This window comes from Tachyglossus aculeatus, chromosome 4, assembly GCF_015852505.1.
Source record: "Tachyglossus aculeatus isolate mTacAcu1 chromosome 4, mTacAcu1.pri, whole genome shotgun sequence".
In the NCBI taxonomy this organism is placed as follows: Eukaryota; Metazoa; Chordata; class Mammalia; order Monotremata; family Tachyglossidae; genus Tachyglossus; species Tachyglossus aculeatus.
In genome coordinates, this window is record NC_052069.1 from 133756890 (window position 1) to 133777047 (window position 20158).

The 20158-nt window shown below is 58.4% G+C and overlaps 1 protein-coding gene across 1 annotated transcript in view; it reads right to left on the bottom strand.

Annotated features, from left to right (window-relative positions):
* DCTN1 (dynactin subunit 1) overlaps positions 1-20158 on the bottom strand; it is a 42549-nt gene that overhangs the window by 12985 nt on the left and 9406 nt on the right. Inside the window, 12 exon segments of the mRNA XM_038744501.1 lie at positions 1917-2108; positions 2215-2319; positions 2413-2572; positions 2660-2738; positions 4032-4236; positions 4337-4534; positions 4618-4809; positions 8139-8159; positions 9442-9459; positions 13642-13665; positions 16304-16338; positions 16470-16548. Of these exon segments, the coding sequence (XP_038600429.1) occupies positions 1917-2108; positions 2215-2319; positions 2413-2572; positions 2660-2738; positions 4032-4236; positions 4337-4534; positions 4618-4809; positions 8139-8159; positions 9442-9459; positions 13642-13665; positions 16304-16338; positions 16470-16548 (1308 nt within the window).

Sequence of the window (20158 nt, forward strand, 5' to 3'; positions counted from 1 at the left end):
GACCCGGCTGTGTGCCCCTTAATAATATTAATGATAATAGTAATGGTATTTGTTAAGCACTTACTATGTGCCAAGCACTGTTCTAAGCGCTGGAATAGTAATACTCATCATCATCATCATCAATCGCATTTATTGAGCGCTTACTGTGTGCAGAGCACTGGACTGAGCGCTTGGGAAGTACAAACTGGCAACACAGAGAGACAGTCCCTATCCAACAGTGGGCTCACAGTCTAAAAGGGGGAGACAGAGAACAAAACCAAACATACTAACAAAATAAAATAAAATAAATAAATAAAATAAATAAATGATGGCATTTGCTAAGCGCTTACTATGGGCCAAGCACTGTTCTAAGCGCTGGAATAGTAACGATGGTATTTATTAAGCCTTTACTATGGGCCAAGCACTGGGGAGGTTACAAGGTGCTCAGGTTGTCCCACTGGGGGCTCACGGTTTTAATCCCCATTTCACAGATGAGGTCACTGAGGCACAGAGAAGTGAAGTGACTTGCCCAAAGCCACACAGCTGACGGTTGGCGGAGCCAGGATTCGAACCCATGACCTCTGACTCCAAAGCCTGGGCTCTTGCCACTGAGCCATGCCTTAAGCACCCTAAGCCCCCCAGACTGTAAGCTCCTTGTGGGCAGGGAATGTGTCTGCTGTTCTGTTGTCCTTTCCCAAGTGCCTAGTCCAGTGCTCCGCACACAGAAAGCGCTCAATAAATACCATCGACTAACTTTAATCCTCACCCCAGCCCTCCCTGTCATTTAACATCTGTCTCTCCCTGTAGACTGTAAGCTCCTTAATGACAATATTAATAACGATGGTGGCATTTATTAAGCGCTTATTATGAGCAAAGCACTGTTCTAGATGTTGCCGTCTCTATATGTTGCCAACTTGTACTTCCCAAGCGCTTAGTACAGTGCTCTGCACACAGTAAGTGCTCAATAAATACAATTGATTGATTGATTGATTGACTGTTGTAAGCGCTGGGGAGGTTACAAGGTGATCAGATCGTCCCACGGGGGGCTCACGGTCTTCATCCCCATTTGACAGATGAGGTCACTGAGGCCCGGAGAAGTGAAGTGACTTGCCCAAAGCCATATAGCTGACAACCAATCAATTGTACTTATTGAGCGCTTACTGTGTGCAGAGCACTGTACGAAGCACTTGGGAAGTACAAGTTGGCAACATATAGAGACGGTCCCTACTCAACAGTGGGCTCACAGTCTGGAAGTCTGACAAGTAGCAGAGCCGGGATTTGAACCCACGACTTCTGACTCCAAAGCCCGGGCTCTTTCCACCGCGCCACGCTGCTTCTCCTTGAGAGCAAGGACTGCACCTACCAACTCTACTCTGTTGAACTTTTTCCCCCAGTGCTCTGCACGCAGTAATCAATTAATCAATCGTATTTATTGAGCGCTTACTGCGTGCAGAGCACTGGACTAAGCGCTTGGGAAGTCCAAGATGGCAACATATAGAGACAGTCCTTACCCAACAGCGGGCTCACAGTCTAAAAGACTTCACTTCTCTGGGCCTCAGTCCCCTCACCTGCAAAATGGGGTTGAAGACCGTGAGCCCCCCGTGGGACAACCTGATCGCCTCGGAACCTCCCGGCACATAGTAAGCGCTTAATAAACACCATCATTACTATCAATCGCATTTATTGAGCGCTTACTGTGTGCAGAGCACTGTACTAAGCGCTTGGGAAGTACAAATTGGCAACATATAGAGACCGTCCCTACCCAACAGTGGGCTCACAGTCGAAAAGACTGTGATTATTATTATCGCTACGGACCGTGAGCTCGTGGCGGCCGTTCGTTGTCGCGTGGCACTTTCCCAAGCACCCGGTGCAGTGCTCTGCACACAATCGGCGCTCAACAAATAGGATCGAACGGACGGGCGGGCGGGCGGGCGGACCTGCAGGCGAGCCGTGAGCTGCCGGTACTTGGAGACGGTCTGCTGGTAGTCGGCCACGGTCTCCTGGGCGGCCTCGACCCTCTTCTCCGCCTCGCGGACGCGGCCCCCGGCCAGGTCCAGCTGCTCCCGCAGCTCCAGCTCCGTCTCCCGCGCGTTCTCCTGCAGCTCGTCGTTCATCTCGTTCATGGCCTCCTGCCGCGGGCCGGAGGGGGAGGGCGGAGCGGTGAGCGGCCAGCCCCCGGCCCCGGGCCCCCCCGCCCCTCCTGGACCCCCCCCCCCCCCCCCCGCCCCGGCTCACCAGGTCGCTCACGGTCTCCCTCAGCTCCCGCACTTTCTCCTCCAGGTTGAGGTTGCGATCCGTCAGGGTCTCCACCATCTCCTCGGCCCCCAGGGCCGCGTCCACCTGGAGCGGGGGGACGGGCCGGGCTCGGGGGGCCGCGCGGGCCGGGGCCCCCGTCCCCCCCGTCCCCCCCCCGCCCCGGCCCCGCCCCGGCACCTGGTCCTTGAGCTCGTCGATGGTGTGGTCGGCCTGGCCCAGCTGGGCCTGCAGTCGCTCCCGCTGCTGCCTCAGGGCCTCCAGCTCCGCGTTCTTCTTCTCCATGAGCTTCTGCAGCTTCACGTGCTCCTGCTTCTCCGAGGCCGACAGGTCCCGCATCCTAGGCGGCACCCCCGGGCCGGGTCAGGCGCGGGCCACCCCCGCCGAGGGTGGGGAGGGGACGGGGGCCGCGGGGCGGGGGCCGCACCTGACCAGAGCTTCCTTCAGCCGGGCGTTCTGCTCCTCCAGCTGTTTGACTTGGTAACTGGACGCCGCCCCATCGGAGCCTGGAGGGCGGGGAGGGCACAGAACCGTCGCGAACCACCGGCCCCCGCCCACGGTGCCCACGCCACCCCCTCCGACCTCCAGGGAAGGGGGCCGGTGGGACCGCCGTCTCGCCCGTCTCTCTCGCCCACATCCCGCCTCCGGCCTGGAAAGCCCTCCCTCCTCCGTGACTCTCCCCGCCTTCGAAGCCTTATCGACGGCCCATCTCCTCCCAGAGGCCTTCCCTGACTAAGCCCTCCTTCCCTCTTCTCCCGCTCCCTTCTGCGTTGCCGTGACTTGCTCCCTTTATTCCCAGCCCCACGGCCCTTAGGTCCAGATCCGTAACATTCACATATTTCTACCTCCCTCGGTCTCCCCCTCTAGACTGTAAGCCCACCGTGAGCACGAAATGCGTCTGTTTCATTGTCCCATCGTCCCCTCCCAGGCGCTTAGTACGGGGCTCTGCACACAGTGAGCGCTCTATAACTGACTGACAGGGCCAGGGGCAGCAGGCGGGCGAGGCTGGAGGAGTCAGGTCTGCCCCTGCTCCCTCTTAGCGGGGGGAAGATGAGCACGGGAGGCATCCTTCCCCGGCACCAGGCTGCTGTGGCTGCGTCCCGGACAGGCGCCAGCGGAGAGGGGACGGGGTTGGGGTTCACAGTACCGGGGAAGGGGTGTCGCCGCAGGGTGAGCCTGGCACCCGTGGCCCCCTCGGACCCCCAGCACCGAGGCCCACGAGCAGAACCTGAGCAGAAGGCAGGAGCCGAACCCGGGGCATCCGAAGACCCCGCCGCTCCCAGGGGAGTCTGGGAATATCCAGGTTCGTGCCGAGTAACGGTCGCGCGGGGAAAGCCGGGGGGGGGAAGGGTGGGCCTGCCACTAATCCCCGAGGAGGGCGGAGAAGCGGCATGGACTAGTGGTTAGAGCCCAGGCTGGGGAGCCTGAAAGACCCGGGTTCCGACGCCGGCTCCGCCACCCGTCGTCTGGGTGACTTTGGACAAGCCGCCTGAACCCCTCCGGGCCTTAGTTACCTCGCCTGCGAGCTCGCCGCGGGCAGGGAACGCGTCCGCTTACTGTCAAACGGCACCCTCCCAGGCGCTCAGTACAGCGCTCTGCACGCAGTCCGCTCTCAATAAACGGACAGACAGGAAATGGGGATGACGACTCGCGGGCCCCACGCGGGACACGGACGGTGTCCAATCCGATGATCTTCCATTTCAGGGCGCCCGGCCCCGCGGTAAGTGCTCAACGGTGAGCGTACCCTAACGGGCGCCAGGCTCCTCCCGGGGGTCCCGGGGGTGGGACCGGCCCCTCACCTTTCTCCTCGATTTCGTGCTTGAGGATCTCCAGGTCGGTGGTGAGGAACTCGACGCGCTCCCTCAGGGCCTCCACCTCCTGCTGCAGCGACTCGGCCCGCTCCTCGGCCATCTCCTTGTCCAGCGTGGCCATCTCGATGGCGTCCGCCGTGTCGGCCATCTCCTCCATGTAGCGCTCCTTGGCCTCCTGGGCCTCCTGGGCCTCCTGCCCGGGGCGAGGCAGGGGACGGGGGGGGGGGGTGAGGACGGTCCGGCCGGGGGGCGGCGGCGGGGGGGGGCGAGGGGGGCGGGGGGGCCGGGCTGACCTTGCGGGCCTCCTTGAGACGGCGCTGCAGGTCGGCCTGCTGCTCCTGCATCTTGCTCTTCCACTCGGTCACCTGCTCCAGCTGGATCTTATGTTTCTCCAGCTCCTTCAGCTTGGCCTTGTCCTCCGCCCGCTTCAGCCGGAGGGTCTCCAGCTTCTCCTCCAGGTCCCGCACCTGGGCCCGCAGGCCCTCCTCCTCCTGGGGGGCGGGAGGTGACGGATTCCGGCCGGGGGACCCCACCCCCCCCCCACCCACCGCCCCGGCCGCCGTCCCGGACTCACCTTGGAAGGGGACAGCAGCGGCGGGGCCGGGCCGGGGGAGACCAGCGAGGGCGCGGGGACCACGGGGGCCGCCAGCGGCGTCTGGGCCGGCGTGCTGGGCTCGCTGCTGCTCATCTCGCCGGCCGAGGCCGAGGCCGAGCCCGAGGCCCCCGCCGCGGTCCCGGGGGTGGCCGGGCCGGACGGCCGGGTGGGCTGCGTCCGGGGACACGGAGCGGAAGGAAGGAGGGAGGGCGTCGGTCCCCGGCCCCGCCAGCCCCGTCTGCGGAGAGGCCGTGCGGCCTAGGGGACGGAGCCCGGGCCTGGGGGGGGGGGGGGGGGTCACGGGTTTTAGACTGTGAGCCCGCTGTTGGGTACGGACTGTCTTTATATGTTGCCAACTTGCACTTCCCAAGCGCTTAGTACAGTGCCCTGCACACAGTAAGCGCTCAATACGATTGATGGATTGATTGATTGACCCGGGCTCTCAGCCTGGCTCCGGGTGACCCCGGGCGAGTCGCCGCTTCTCTGGGCCTCAGTTCCCTCAGCTGGAAAGTGGGGATGAAGTTGGGACGGGGGCTGTGTTCAACCCGATTGCCCCGTCTCTCCCCCAGCGCTTAGGACAGCGCCTGGCACACGGTAAGCGCTCGACGGACACCGTTTTAAAAAAAAATCAATCAATCCCCCCACCACGTTTCGGCCCCCCGACTCACCCGGCGCAGGATTTCATCTCTCACGGTGTCACCGTGTCCCGGTGGCCCTTCTGGCCCCCCACCCTCGGGACCCCCCGATACCCCTGCCTCTCCCCTCTCCCTCCCGGTCTTTTCGCCCCGAGCCCCGCTGGGGCCTGCTGGCGTTTCCAACGGTGCGACTCCCTGGGGAAACCGGCGGCGAACTGTACCTTCCGAGCGCTTAGTACAGTGCTCTGCGCACAGTAAGCACTCAATAAATACGACTGACTGAATGAATGAGTGCTGGGGGAAGGGCAGGGTTCCTTGGGTTTGGTTAGACACTCTCACCCTCCCTCTTATTCGTTTCAATCGCGTTTATTGAGCGCTCACCGTGTACAGGGCCCTGTCCTAAGCGCTTGGGAGCATCCAATAAAACAATAATCGGACACATCCCCTGCCCACAATGAGCTAACGGTCTAGAGACGATCTTTATATCAAGAGCGGGCCAGGGAGAAGGGATGGCAACTCTCAGCTTAGGCCACCCCCCGTCTTGCCTTTTTCTTTTAACGACACGTATTAAGCTCTTGCTATGTGCCAGGCACTGTACTGAGCGCTGGGGTAGAGCCCCTATGCTCCTTGTAGGCGGGGATGAGGTCATTCGCTCGTCTTTGTACTGACCGAGAGCTTAAAACAGCAGGTTGCCTCCTGGGGGGGCTCAGTAAATCATCATCATCATCATCAATCGGATTTATTGAGCGCTTACTATGTGCAGAGCACTGTACTAAGCACTTGGGAAGTACAAATCGGCAGCATATGGAGACAGTCCCTACCCAACAGTGGGCTCACAGTAAATAACATCACCACTGCTACCCGCTACGCTGCAAGCTCGTTACGGGCGGAGAACGGATCAGTTATTGTTCTGTCGTACTCTCTCGAGTGCTCAGTACAGCGTTCTGCATATAGTAGACGCTCAGTACAGTGGAACTGAATAAACGAATACCGACCAATCAAGGGTGGAACGGGGTTCCTCTGCCCAGCAAAGGGACGGAGAGGCCGTGGTGAGACGGGGCTACTTGTTTGATGCCCTAAGGCTGTTTGCCCTGGGCCCCCTATCTGCCCCCCACCCTCAGGATCAGCCCTCCCCTTAGGACCCCCACCCACTCGTCCAGAAAATAGCCAAAGGCTCCCAAATAGCCCCAACGCCTCCGTCAATCCATCGGGGCTATTTACCGAGCGCTCACTGTGGACGCCATCCTAACCCCTTGGGAAAGGACGACACAACGGAGTCGGCCGACACGCTCCCTGCCCACGACACGCTTACGGTCTATAGGGACGGTCTGGAGCCTGTCCATCCAGCAGTGGTATTTACTGAGCGCTTACAGTGGGCAGAGCGTGGACTAAGCGCTTGGGAGAGTCCAATACGGCAGAGTCGGAGGACACGTTCCCTGCCCGGAATAAAACTGGCGGTCTAGAGGGACGGTCTGCCGTCAATCAATCCGTGGTATTTACTGAGCGCTCGCAGTGGCAGAGCGCTGTACTAAGCACTCGGGGGAGGACGATGCAACGCAGTTGGTATTCACACTCCCTGCCCACAGTGAGCTGACAGTCCAGAGGGACGGGCTCGAGTCGACCGACCCACGGCGTTTATTGAGCGCTTCCAGTGTGCAGAGCACTGTGCTGAGCGCTAGGGAGAGGACGCTGCGCCCGACTTGGTGGTTGCGTCCCCTGCCCACCATGAGCTTACGGGGTCTCCTAACATCTCTGGCGTCTCCTCCTCTGACTCCCACCCCCTTAACTGTGGGGGTCCCTCAGGGCTCAGTCCTGGGTCCCCCCCTCTTCTCCATCTACTCCCACAACTTCAACTGCTTTTTTATTTTTATGGTACTTACTAAGCGCTTACTAGTACCAGACGCTATACTAAGCGCCGAGGGCAGCCCCGACACGATTACCATCACACGAACAAGTTTGGCTGTTAGTTTCAGAGCCGATGGGGTCTGAAATCTTAAGTTGATTGGGAACGCTTATGTGCGCCAATTTGTTTAAATTCAAGTCTGTCGCCTCCTCCAGACTGTAAGCTCACTGTGGGCGGGGGATGTGTCTCTCAGCACACAGCGAGCGCTCAAAAAATACGACGGCTGAGTATTCCCGGGAGCCGGAAGGTCACGGGTTCTAATCCCGGCTCGGCCGCCTGTCTGCTGTGTGGCCTGGGGCGAGTCACTTCACTTCGGGAGCCTCGCTGACCTTTATTTATAAAACGAGCCTGAGCCCTTTGTGGCCTCCAACCTGACTAGTCTCCCCACCGGTGCTGGGAACAGCACTTGGCGCAGAGTGAGCGCTTAGCGAGTACCGTGATTATTAACATTAACAACAAGAGCTTCTCTGGCACCGCAATCCAGGGCCCCCTCCGAACACCCCCCGATTCCCCGCCGCGGACACCCGATCTTGACGGGGGGGAGGCCGAGAGAGGACGGGGGAGGAGAAGGCGGAAGCGAGAAGCGGCGTGGCTCAGTGGAAAGAGCCCGGGCTGTGGGGTCGGAGGTCACGGGTTCAAATCCCGGCTCCGCCAACTGTCAGCTGCGGGACTGTGGGCGAGTCGCTTCGCTTCTCCGGGCCCCCGTTTCCTCCTCTGTAAAACGGGGATGAAGGCTGGGAGCCCCCCGTGGGACAACCTGATCACCCTGTAGCCTCCCCGGCGCTTAGAATGGCGCTGTGACGTAGTAAGCGCTTAATAAATGCCGTCGTCGTCACGCCAGGTTTCCTCCTCTCCGGCCACGGTCTCAGAGTCCTCGGCTCGGCCCCCCCACAAGGTCCCCTGCGGCCACCGAAAGGGGACGGGGGAAGAGACCACCCCCCCCAGCCACCCGGCCCGCTCACCTTGACCCGCCGGGTGGTAGTCTGGAAGGTGGCAGGAGCAGAGACAGAGGAGAAAGGAGAGACGGGAGCAGAGACGGACGGCATCGAGGGGTGGGTGAGGGTGGGGAGGGGGGCGGTTGGAGAAGGACAGAGACAGGGCCGCCGTCAGGCTGCCTCCCCACCTCCCGGTCGCCCACCCCCTCCCCAGACTGCTGGGCATCTTTCTCCCGGGAGTTTCCCTTGAGCACCCTCTCCCCAGAGGACTCGGGGGATGGGGAGGGCGGCACGGGGGGCCCGGCGGGCAGCTGCTGCCCACCCCCGGTCCCTGCCCAAGGCCAGATCTGAGGTCCGGTGGGGCCAGCGCCCCGGATCCCGCCCCTCCAGGGGACGACGGGGGTCTGACTGGACGTTGCCAGGCCGGGAGAGGATGGGATGGAGGGGGCACGTCGTGAGCCCAAACCCTGGGCCCCCTCTCTCTGCTGCCTTACGGGGAGGGGAGAGGGAGTGTCCGGGAAGGGAGGATTGGGAAAGGCAAGGCGTGTGGCCGGAGGCCCTTCTGGGCCCGGACAGATGGCCGGGGGTCGGACCCCTGGCGAGCGAACAGCTGGGGTGGCAGAGGGTGGGCAGTCGTCTGCCACCCAGCCGCTCCCGGGAGCCCTGAGCTTGCCAACCGGGCCTCGCTCGGGGGACCGGGGCAGGTGCACAGTGGATCCCAGAGGCTTTCTTGGGGCGGGGAGAAGAGACAGGCACACAACACAGGGGACTCAGGGAGAGACACACACACACACAAACACGCACCGGAGAGGAGGTTGTGGGAAATACGTGGGACCCTGGGGGGAATGGGATGCACAGGCTGGGAGAGAGACGCCCAGGCAACAGGGTGGGGGAGACGCACATATGGAGCACGGGGGTGGGGGGCAAGAGAAACACACACACACACACACACAAGCAGCAGAGATGGGGGGGACACAAGCAGAAATGGGGGCCCTCAAACACTGGTGGGGAGGGGCTGGACATCTGGGGACCCAGCCGAGAAGGCCTCAGGATGGGGAGGGGGGAGGAGGGGGGGCAGGGAAGGGATGCTGCATTGACAAGGGTGGGGATGCTTACAACAGTGCTTGGCATGTAGTAACAGCCTCCCAAGGGCCATCCCACTATGGGCAGCCCGGACGCTCAAGGCCCAGCCCCGTCCCTCGGGAGAGGCGAGGGGTGGGGATGGGGAAGGGGATGGGGGAGCGGGTTATGGTCCAGCCCGGAGGGAACGTTACCGAGGCAACCCCCGCCGCCCCCTGCCCCCGCCACCAAGCCCCGGCCAGGCGTGTACCTTGCGGGGAGCCGGGGCCTGTCTCATCATGGTGGCGAGCCCCAAACGGACGGAAGGAGGGAGGTGAAGGGAATGAGGGGGATGATGGAGATGGAGGGAGGTGAGGGGAATGAGGGAGATGAGGGGAATAAGGGAGATGAGGGGGATGAGGGAGATGAGGGGGATGAGGGAGATGAGGGGGATGAGGGGGATGAGGGGGATGAGGGGGATGAGGGGGATGATGAGGGAAATTTGGGAGATGAGGGGAATGAGGGAGATGAGAATAAGGGAGATGAGAATGAGAGGGATGAGGGAGATGGAGGGAAATGAGGGAGATGAGGGAGATTGAGGGAGATGGAGGGGGATGAGGGAGATGGAGGGAAATGAAAGCAGATGGAGGGAGATGGAGGGGGATGGAGGGGGATGGAGGGAGATGAGGGAGATGGAGGGAGATTGAGGGAGGGGAGGGAGATGAAGGGGAGGGAGATGGAGATGAGGGAGACGATGGAGGTGAGGGGGGTGATGGAAAGGGATGAGGGAGATGAGGGAAATGACAGAGGGGGATGGAGGAAAATGATGGAGGTGAGGACGATGAAGGGGATGAGGGAGATGAGAGAGATGGAGGGAAATGATGGAGGTGAGGAGGATGAAAGGAGATGATAGAGACGGAAGGAGAGAGGCGGGAAAGAGGCGAGGCGAGGCGGCAGGAGGAGGAGAAGAGACAGAGCCGGTGAGCGGGTCCCGGGGCAGCGGGGACCTCCGCCACCGCCGCCACCGCCCGCTCCCCTCAGGCCCGGAGCCGCGTGACGTCACCGCGCCGGCCCCGCCCCGACCACCGCCCCTGACGTCACCGCGCAGGCCCCGCCCCGCCGCCCCGTGACGTCACGGCGCCGGGCGGGGCCGGCTCCCCCGTCACCTAGCAACGGGCCTCCGGTCCATCGCGGTCGTGGAGAAAGAGGCCGGGCTCGGGAGGCTGAGGGCCTGGGTTCTAATCCCGCCTCCTCCGCTTGTCTGCTGTGTGACCTGGGGCAAGTCACTTAACTTCTCTGTGCCTCAGTGACCTCCTCTGTCAAATGGGGATGAAGACTGGGAGCCCCACGGGGGACAACCTGATCACCTTGTAACCACCCCAGCGCTTGGATAATAATAATGATGGCATTTATTAGGCGCTTACTAGGTGCCAAGCACTGTTCTAAGCGCTGGGGAGGTTACAAGGCGATCCGGTTGTCCCACGGGGGGCTCACGGTCTTCATCCCCATTTTACAGATGAGGGAACTGAGGCCCAGAGAAGTGAAGGGACTCGCCCAAAGTCACCCAGCTGACAATTAGCGGAGCTGGGATCAGTGCTTTGCACCTAGTAAGCGCTTAATAAATGCCATTAATAATAATAATAATTTTGGCATTTGTTAAGCGCTTTCACCCCAGCACTTGGAACAGTGCTTTGCACCTAGTAAGCGCTTAATAAATGCCATTAATAATAAGAATAGTTTTGGTATTTGTTAAGCGCTTTCACCCCAGCACTTGGAACAGTGCTTTGCACCTAGTAAGCGCTTAATAAATGCCATGAATAATAATAATAATTTGGTATTTGTTAAGCGCTTTCACCCCAGCACTTAGAACAGTGCTCTGCATCTAGTAAGCGCTTAATAAATGCCATTAATAATAATAATAATCATTTTGGTATTTAAGCCCTTTCACCCCAGCACTTAGAACAGTGCTCTGCACCTAGTAAGCGCTTAATAAATGCCATTAATAATAATAATAATTTTGGCATTTGTTAAGCGCTTTCACCCCAGCACTTGGAACAGCGCTTTGCACCTAGTAAGCGCTTAATAAATGCCATGAATAATAATAATCATTTTGGTATTTGTTAAGCGCTTTCACCCCAGCACTTAGAACAGTGCTTTGCACCTAGTAAGCGCTTAATAAATGCCATTAATAATAAGAATAATTTTGTTATTTGTTAAGCGCTTTCACCCCAGCACTTGGAACAGTGCTTTGCACCTAGTAAGCGCTTAATAAATGCCATTAATAATAAGAATAGTTTTGGTATTTGTTAAGCGCTTTCACCCCAGCACTTGGAACAGTGCTTTGCACCTAGTAAGCGCTTAATAAATGCCATGAATAATAATAATAATTTGGTATTTGTTAAGCGCTTTCACCCCAGCACTTAGAACAGTGCTCTGCATCTAGTAAGCGCTTAATAAATGCCATTAATAATAATAATAATTTTGGTATTTGTTAAGCGCTTTCACCCCAGCACTTAGAACAGTGCTCTGCACCTAGTAAGCGCTTAATAAATGCCATTAATAATAATAATAATTTCGGTATTTGTTAAGCGCTTTCACCCCAGCACTTAGAACAGTGCTTTGCACCTAGTAAGCGCTTAATAAATGTCATTAATAATAATAATGATAATTTTGGGATTTGTTAAGCGCTTACTAGGTGCAAAGCACTGTTCTAAGCACTGGGGAGGATACAAGGTGATCAGGTTGTCCCATGTGGGGCATTACTATTATTAACTGCGATTATGGAGAAAGAGGCCGGACTTGGGAGTCAGAGGCCGTGGGTTCTAATCCCGACTCTGCCACTTGTCTGCTGTGCGACTCTGGGCAAGCCGCTTCGCTTCTCTGGGCCTCAGTTACCTCCTCTGTCAAATGGGGATGAAGACTGGGAGACCCCCGTGGGACCCCCAATCACCTTGTAACCTCCCAGGCGCCTAGAATAATGCTTTGCACATAGTAAGTGCTTAATAAGTGCCATTATTATGATTATTATTAATTGCATTTATGGATAAAGAACCCGGGCTTGGGGGTCAGAGGCCGTGGGTTCTAATTCCGACTCCGCCACTTGTCTGCTGTGTGACTTTGGGCAAGCCGCTTCACTTCTCTGGGCCTCAGTTACTTCCTCTGTCACATGGGGATGAAAACTGGGAGCCCCCCGTGGGACCCCCTGATCACCCTGTAACCTCCCAGGCGCTTAGAACAGTGCTTTGCACATAGTAAGCGCTTAACAAATGCCATCATTATTATTAATCGCGTTTATGGAGAAAGAGCCCGGGTTTGGGGTTCTAATCCCCACTCTGCCACCTGTCAGCGGTGGGACTTTGGGCAAGTCGCTTCACTGGGCCTCACATGGGGATGAAGACTGGTAGCCCCACAGGGGCATGTATCCACTTCAGTGCTTCGAACGGTGCTTGGCACATAGTTAGCGCTTAACAAATGCCACCGTTATTATTATTATTATTATTACTGTGTGCCCAGCACTATACTAAGCGCTCGGGAGGTACAATTCAGCAACAAATAGAAGCCCACAACGGGCTCCCGGCAGGGAAAGGGTCCTGGAGCCCAGTTGGGGAGTCGGGGGGAACGGAGGGGCGATGGGTTGCCCCCCGCCCCGATGCTGCAGTCACCTCATACACACGCGCGCCCACGTGCATTCACACCTTGCCACCCCCCAAATCCCCCATCGGTCCCCTAGCCCGGCCCACCCGCGCAGGGTGGGCAACTGGACCTCAGAAGACAGCGGCCCGACGCGGTCAGGCCCGGCCCCCCCCGTAACGGAGTCCTCCTTGTGGCCCCGGAGGGCCCTCCCCACCCCCCCAAGTCGGGGGGCGAGGTCAGAGGTCACCATCGGCACCCGCCCTCTCCTCCAATCACACGTTGGCCCGGACGGGCGGCGGGGGGGGCGGATGAGCAGATGGCGGGGCTCCCGGGGGAGTTGGGGGGTCAGCCCGGCGAGCAGATGGGGCAAGGGGAGGGGGGAGCCGACCCCCGCTTTCAGGGACCTCCTCCCTGGGCGGGCACGGGAGAGGAGACCCCGGGATCGACGAGCCAGGCCGGGAAAAGGACCCCGGCCCAGTTGGGGCAAGGAGCGCATGCAGGTCAGAGCGTGCGGTGGCAAGGCGGGCGAGGGCAAGGCGGAGGGGGGCAGAAGGGGTGCGCTCAGGGAGGGGATGGGATGAGCTGTGCCCTCAGAGCAGGGCCCCGGAGGCTGCCAACGCCCCGGGCAGCGAGCACGCACGGGCAGCCGCCCCGGACGGGCAGGCCCGGCTCAGGAGGAGCCAGGGTAGAGTCAGGTTGCGCCTCGCCCACCCCGGCAGGCAGTCGAAACACGCGTGTGCATGCGACAGCGGGCAGACATGCGGGAGCCCGGAGTCGGGGGCCCGGCCGGCCCGCCCGCCCCCGCCCCGGACACCGAGTCGGAGCAAGCAAGACGCACCGCCTTCCTGGGTTTCGCTCCTCGCTGCGTGAAGGGGCAAAGAGTGGTGGTTAGAGGGGGGCTAGGACGGGCCAGGCCCGGGTGGCTAGGAAAGAAGGTAGAGGGTGGCCGAGGCTACGGCGGAGGTTAGAGGGTGGCCGGAACTGACCGGGCCCCAGCGGCTAGGGCAGAGGGAGCCCAGAACTGACCGGGTGCAGGTGGCGAAAAAGGAACGGAGAGGTTGGCCAGGTCCGGGTGGCTAGGACAGAGGTTAGAGAGTGGCCAGGTCCGGGTGGCTACAGTGGAGGGTGGCCAGAACTGACCAGGCCCAGGTGGCTAGGATGGAGGGTAGAGGATGGCCAGAACTGACTTGGCCCTGGGGGCTAGGGCGGGGGCCAGAACCGACCAGGCCCAGGTGGCTAGGACGGAGGGCAGAGGATGGCCAGAACTGACTAAGCCCCGGGGGCTAGGGCGGTGGCCAGAACTGACCAGGCCCAGGTGGCTAGGACGGAGGGTAGAGGATGGCCAGAACTGACTAGGCCCCGGGGGCTAGGGCGGTGGCCAGAACTGACCAGGCCCAGGTGGCTAGGACGGAGGGTAGAGGATGGCCAGAACTGACTAGGCCCCGGGGGCCAGGGCGGTGGCCAGAACCGACCAGGCCCAGGTGGCTAGGACGGAGGGTAGAGGATGGCCAGAACTGACTTGGCCCCGGGGGCCAGGGCGGTGGCCAGAACCGACCAGGCCCAGGTGGCTAGGACGGAGGGTAGAGGATGGCCAGAACTGACTAGGCCCCGGGGGCTAGGGCGGTGGCCAGAACTGACCAGGCCCAGGTGGCTACAAAGAAGAGTAGACGGTGGCCAGGTTCAGGTGGCTAGGACAGAGGTTAGAGGGCGGCCTGTTCCCAGTGGCTAGGAAGTGGCTACAGCCCAAGCGTGAGAAATTAGAAGTCAACACCCCACCCCAGGCCCGGCGACCGCCCCAGATTCCCGGCCCTGGGCTCTCTTCTCCCGGTGGGGTCCCACCCTAGCCCTCAGCCCGCAATCATGATTACAATGGTATTTGTTAGGCGCTTACTGGGCGCCAAGGCACTGTGCTAAGCACTGGGGTAGATACAAGCTCATCAGGTGGGGCACAGTCCCTGTCCCACGGGGGGGGCTCAGGGTCTTTATCTCCATTTTACAGATGAGGGAACGGAGGGCCAGAAGTGAAGTGACCGGAGCGAGGTCACCCAGCGGATGAGGGACGGAGCCAGGATCGGAACCCGGGTCATCCCGACGCCCGGACTCTGTCCGCTCTGTGTCTTGGGGTCCGGCCACAGGAGGCTTATTTGGCCAGGCTGGGGGGAGAGGGGGTTGTTCTCCTCGGCCCCGGACCGGGTACAGACGGGCAAGTGACCCGCGGGGCCCTGCCGCCCCATACCCTGGGCCTGGGAGTTGTCGGATGGAGCTGGGTTCTGATCCCAGGTCTGCCCCTTCTCACCTGGGTGACCTCGGGCAAGTCACTTCTCTGGGCTTCAGTTCCCCCATCCTGCCCCCAATATGGGGCAGGCACCATGCCCACCCTTATACCTACGCTTATTATGTGCTTCACCGATACCGTAAATAAAAAAAAGTCACCTCACTTCTCCGGGCCTCAGTTCCCTCATCCAGAGAACGGGGATTCAAGAGCGCGAGCCCCCCGTGGGACGGGGATTGGGTCCAACCTGATGAGCTGGAATCTACCCCGGCGCTTAGTACGGGGCCTGGCACATCGTCGGCACTTAAAGACCGCACACACAAAAAAAATTACAAGGGGCCGGGGCCCAGAGGCGATGGGGCTGGCAGGCTGGCACCCCCGAGACAACGGCTGTACCCCGGGGGAGAGGACAAGCTGCCGTCCAGTTGGGGGGCCGGGTTCCGCCCGCGGGGTCCACCGGTGCCCGGACCCTGCTACCCCCTGCCCAAGCTGGGGCAGGCCCTGCCTCCTGCCGCCCCATCCGGCTAGGGAGGGCACCCCGGAGGTGGCCAACGGTCCAGGGGCACGCCCCGGCTGGCCGCGGCCCCCCATCACACACCCCTTCCCAGACCCCGACAGCAAGGCGACGAGGTCCCTCGCCCCGCGGGGAGGGACCCCCACCTTCCCTCAGCCCAAGGGTCGAGGGATTCAGCAGCGGCGGGCACCCGGCGGCATCCCACCAGGCCCACGTAACTGTAACTTTTAGACTGTGAGCCCACTGTTGGGTAGGGACTGTCTCTATATGTTGCCAACTTGGACTTCCCAAGCGCTTAGTACAGTGCTCTGCACATAGTAAGCGCTCAATAAATACGATTGATGATGATGATGTAACGGGGCGGATTTAAACGGAGCCGCCTCACACGCCCAAACCCCGGGAGCCGCCAGGATCTGTGTTCCAATCCCGGCTCCGCCACTTGGCTGGGGCTCCGTTCCCTCCTCCGTAAAACGGGGCTTAAGGCGGCGGGCTCCATGGGGGGGACACGATCCGCGGCCCACCCGTTTCGCTTCCAGCTCCCCCGGCGCTCGGTACGGTGCCCGGCCCACGGTAGGGGCTTAACGGACACCACGGCGAAACGAAGCGACCACCCGCATCGTCGAGGGAACGGATTTGGGGTGGGCGGCGGCCGCGAGGCAGACGTCCACCCCGCGCCCCCCATTTCTCTGCCCGGCCGGCCCCCGACGTACTCACCAGTTTGCTGGCTTTGCCCGCGGACTCCGTCGACTCTGCGAAGGGAGCGGAGAGGCGGTCGGGGAGGGGGCCGCCACCCGGGGAGGGGGCATCGGGTCTCCGGTCACCCCCGCTCTCCCACCCCCCCGGTCGGGGCTCGGGCCGCTCCCCAAAACCCGGCGGGTACCTCGCTTGGGGACTCTGGAGGAAGTCGAGTCGGGGGTCTCGGGGGACGTGGTGTCCGCTCCATCTTCGAACACCTGGATCTGAGGAGGCAGGAGGGAGAGGCGACCGACAGCCTGGGGTCAGGGCCTGGCCCGGGACCCCCCAGCCCCCCGATTCCACCCACCGCCAGTGGGATTTATTGAGCGCTTACTGGGTTCAGAGCCCTGGGTTGAGCGTTGGGGAGAGGATGACACTACAGAGTTGGCAGATGCGACCAACTGACAGTCTAGGGTCAATCCATGGTGTTCATTCAATCTTATTTATTGAGCGCTTACTGTGTGCAGAGCACTGTACTAAGCGCTTGGGAAGTACAAGTGGGCAACATATAGAGATGGTCCCTACCCAGTCGTATTTATTGAGCGCTTACTGTGTGCAGAGCACTGGACTAAGCGCTGGGGAGAGGATGAGACTACAGAGTTGGCAGATGTGACCAACTGACAGTCTAGGGTCAATCCATGGTGTTCATTCAATCGTATTTATTGAGCGCTTACTGTGTGCAGAGCACTGTACTAAGCGCTTGGGAAGTACAAGTGGGCAACATATACAGATGGTCCCTACCCAATCAATCGTATTTATTGAGCACTTACTGTGTGCAGAGCACTGGACTAAGCGCTGGGGAAGTACAAGTTGGCAACAACGGTGCAGAGCATTGAGGCCTTCCCAGACTGAGCCCCCTCCTTCCTCTCCCCCTCCTCCCCCTCTCCATACCTCCTTCCCTTCCCACAGCACCTGTATATTTGTATATGTGTTTGTACAGACTTATTACTCTATTTATTTATTTATTTTACTTGTACATATTTATTCTATTTATTTTATTCTGTTAATTTGTTTTGTTCTCTGTCTCCCCCTTCTAGACTGTGAGCCCACTGTTGGGTAGGGACTGTCTCTATATGTTGCCAACTTGTAATTCCCAAGCGCTTAGTACAGTGCTCTGCACACAGTAAGTGCTCAATACATACAACTGATTGATTGATTGATTGTATGGATTTATTACTCTATTTATTTTACTTGTACATATTTATTCTATTTATTTTATTCTATTAATATGTTTTGTTCTCTGTCTCCCCCTTCTAGACTGTGAGCCTGTTGTTGGGGAGGGACTGTCTCTCTATGTTGCCAACTTGGACTTCCCAAGCGCTTACTATAGTGCTCTGCACACAGTAAGCGCTCAATAAATATGATTGATTGATTGTACGGACTTATTACTCCATTTATTTATTTATTTTACTTGTACATATTTATTCTATTTATTTTATTCTGTTAATATGTTTCGTTTTGTTCTCTGTCTCCCCCTTCTAGACTGTGAGCCCGCTGTTGGGTAGGGACCGTCTCTATATGTTGCCAACTTGGACTTCCCAAGCCCTTAGTTCAGTGCTCTGCACAAAGTAAGCGCCCAATAAATACGATTGAATGAATGAATGAATGAATGTACTAAGCGCTTGGGAGAGGGCAATACGACAGGGTTGGTGGCCACGTTCCCGGCCCACAGCAAGCTTCCAATCGAGAGGAACAATCTATAGTCAATCATCCACGGTGTTTATTGAGCGCTTACTGAGTGCACAGCACTGTACTAAACAATCACTTCACTTCTCTGGGCCTCAGTTACCTCATCTGCAAAATGGGGATTCAAAGCGTGAGCCCCATGTGGGAAAACCTGATGGCCCTGCATCTACCCCACAGCTTAGAACAGTGCTTGGCACCTAATAAGCGCTTAACAAATACCATTATTATTTAGAAGCAGCGTGGCTCTGTGGAAAGAGCCCAGGCTTGGGAGCCAGAGGTCGTGGGTTCTAATCCCGGCTCCACTGCTTGTCAGCTGTGTGACTTCGGGCGAGTCACTTCACTTCTCCAGGCCTCAGTTCCCTCATCCGGAAAATGGGGACAAAGACTGTGAGCCCCACGTGGGCCAACCTGATCACCTTACAGGCCCCCTCAGCGTTTAGAAGAGCGCTTCGCACGTAGCAGGCGCTTAATAAATGCCATTATTATATTATTATTATTACTAAACGCTTGGGAGAGGGAGGTACAGAGTTGGTCGCCGTGTTCCCTGCCCAGAACCAACTGAGAGTCTAGAGGGACGGGCTATAATCAAACCGATCGATCCGCGGTGTTGACTGAGTGCTTACAGTGGGCAGAGCACTGTGCTAAGCGCCAGGGAGATAATAATAATAATAATAATAATAATAATAATGGCATTTATTAAGCGCTTACTATGTGCAAAGCAACTGTTCTAAGCGCTGGGGAGGTTACAAGGTGATCAGGTTGTCCCACGGGGGGCTCACAGTCTTCATCCCCATTTTACAGATGAGGGAACTGAGGCCCGGAGAAGTGAAGTGACTTGCCCAAAGTCACACATGTGACAAGTGGTGGAGCCGGGATTCGAACCCATGACCTGTGGCTCCAAAGCCCGGGCTCTTTCCACTGAGCCACGCTGCTTCTCTAGACCATTGTTATTATTAGTATTGGAGTGCTCTGCACCTAGCAATAATATTAGTTTATAATAATTATGGTATTTGTTAGGCCCTTCCTACGTGCCGGGCACTGTACTGAGCGCCGGGGAAGACACGAGCGAGTCGGGTTGGATACGGTCCCTGTCCCAACCCCCATTTTACAGATGGGGCCCAGAGACGTGAAGCGACTTGCCCAAGGCCACCCAGCCGACAGGCGGCAGGATTAGAACCCGTGACCTCCCAGCTCCCAGGCTCCACCCACTTTGCCATGCCGCTTCCCGGTAAGCGCTCCATAATAATAGTAATAATGATGATGGCATTTATTAAGCGCTTACTATGTGCCAAGCGCTGTTCTAAGTGCTGGGGAGGTTCCAAGGTGACCAGGTTGTCCCACGGGGGGCTCACAGTCTTCATCCCCATTTTCCAGATGAGGGAACTGAGGCCCAGAGAAGCGAAGCGACTCGCCCAAAGTCACCCAGCTGGCAGTTGGCGGGGCCAGGATTTGAACCCAGGACGCCCCCGACTCCAAAGCCCGGGCTCTTTCCACTGAGCCACGCTGCTTCTCTATTTGTACATATTTATTACTCTATTTATTTTACTTGTACATATCTATTCTATTGATTTTATTTTGTTAGTACGTTTGGTTTTGTTCTCTGTCTCCCCCTTTTAGACTGTGAGCCCACTATTGGGTAGGGACCGTCTCTAGATGTTGCCAACTTGGACTTCCCAAGCGCTCAGTCCAGTGCTCTGCACACAGTAAGCGCTCAATAAATACGATTGATGATGATGATGATGACTGTCTCTATATGTTGCCAACTTGGACTTCCCAAGCGCTTAGTCCAGTGCTCCGCACACAGTAAGCGCTCAACAAATACGATTGATGATGCTGATTTTGTTAGTATGTTTGGTTTTGTTCTCTGTCTCCCCCTTTTAGACTGTGAGCCCACTGTAGGGTGGGGACCGTCTCTAGATGGGGCCAACTTGGACTTCCCAAGCGCTCAGTCCACTGCTCTGCACACAGTAAGTGCTCAATAAATACGATTGATGATGCTGATTTTGTTAGTATGTTTGGTTTTGTTCTCTGTCTCCCCCTTTTAGACTGTGAGCCCACTGTTGGGTAGGGACCGTCTCTAGATGTTGCCAACTTGGACTTCCCAAGCACTCCGTCCAGTGCTCTGCACACAGTAAGCGCTCAATAAAT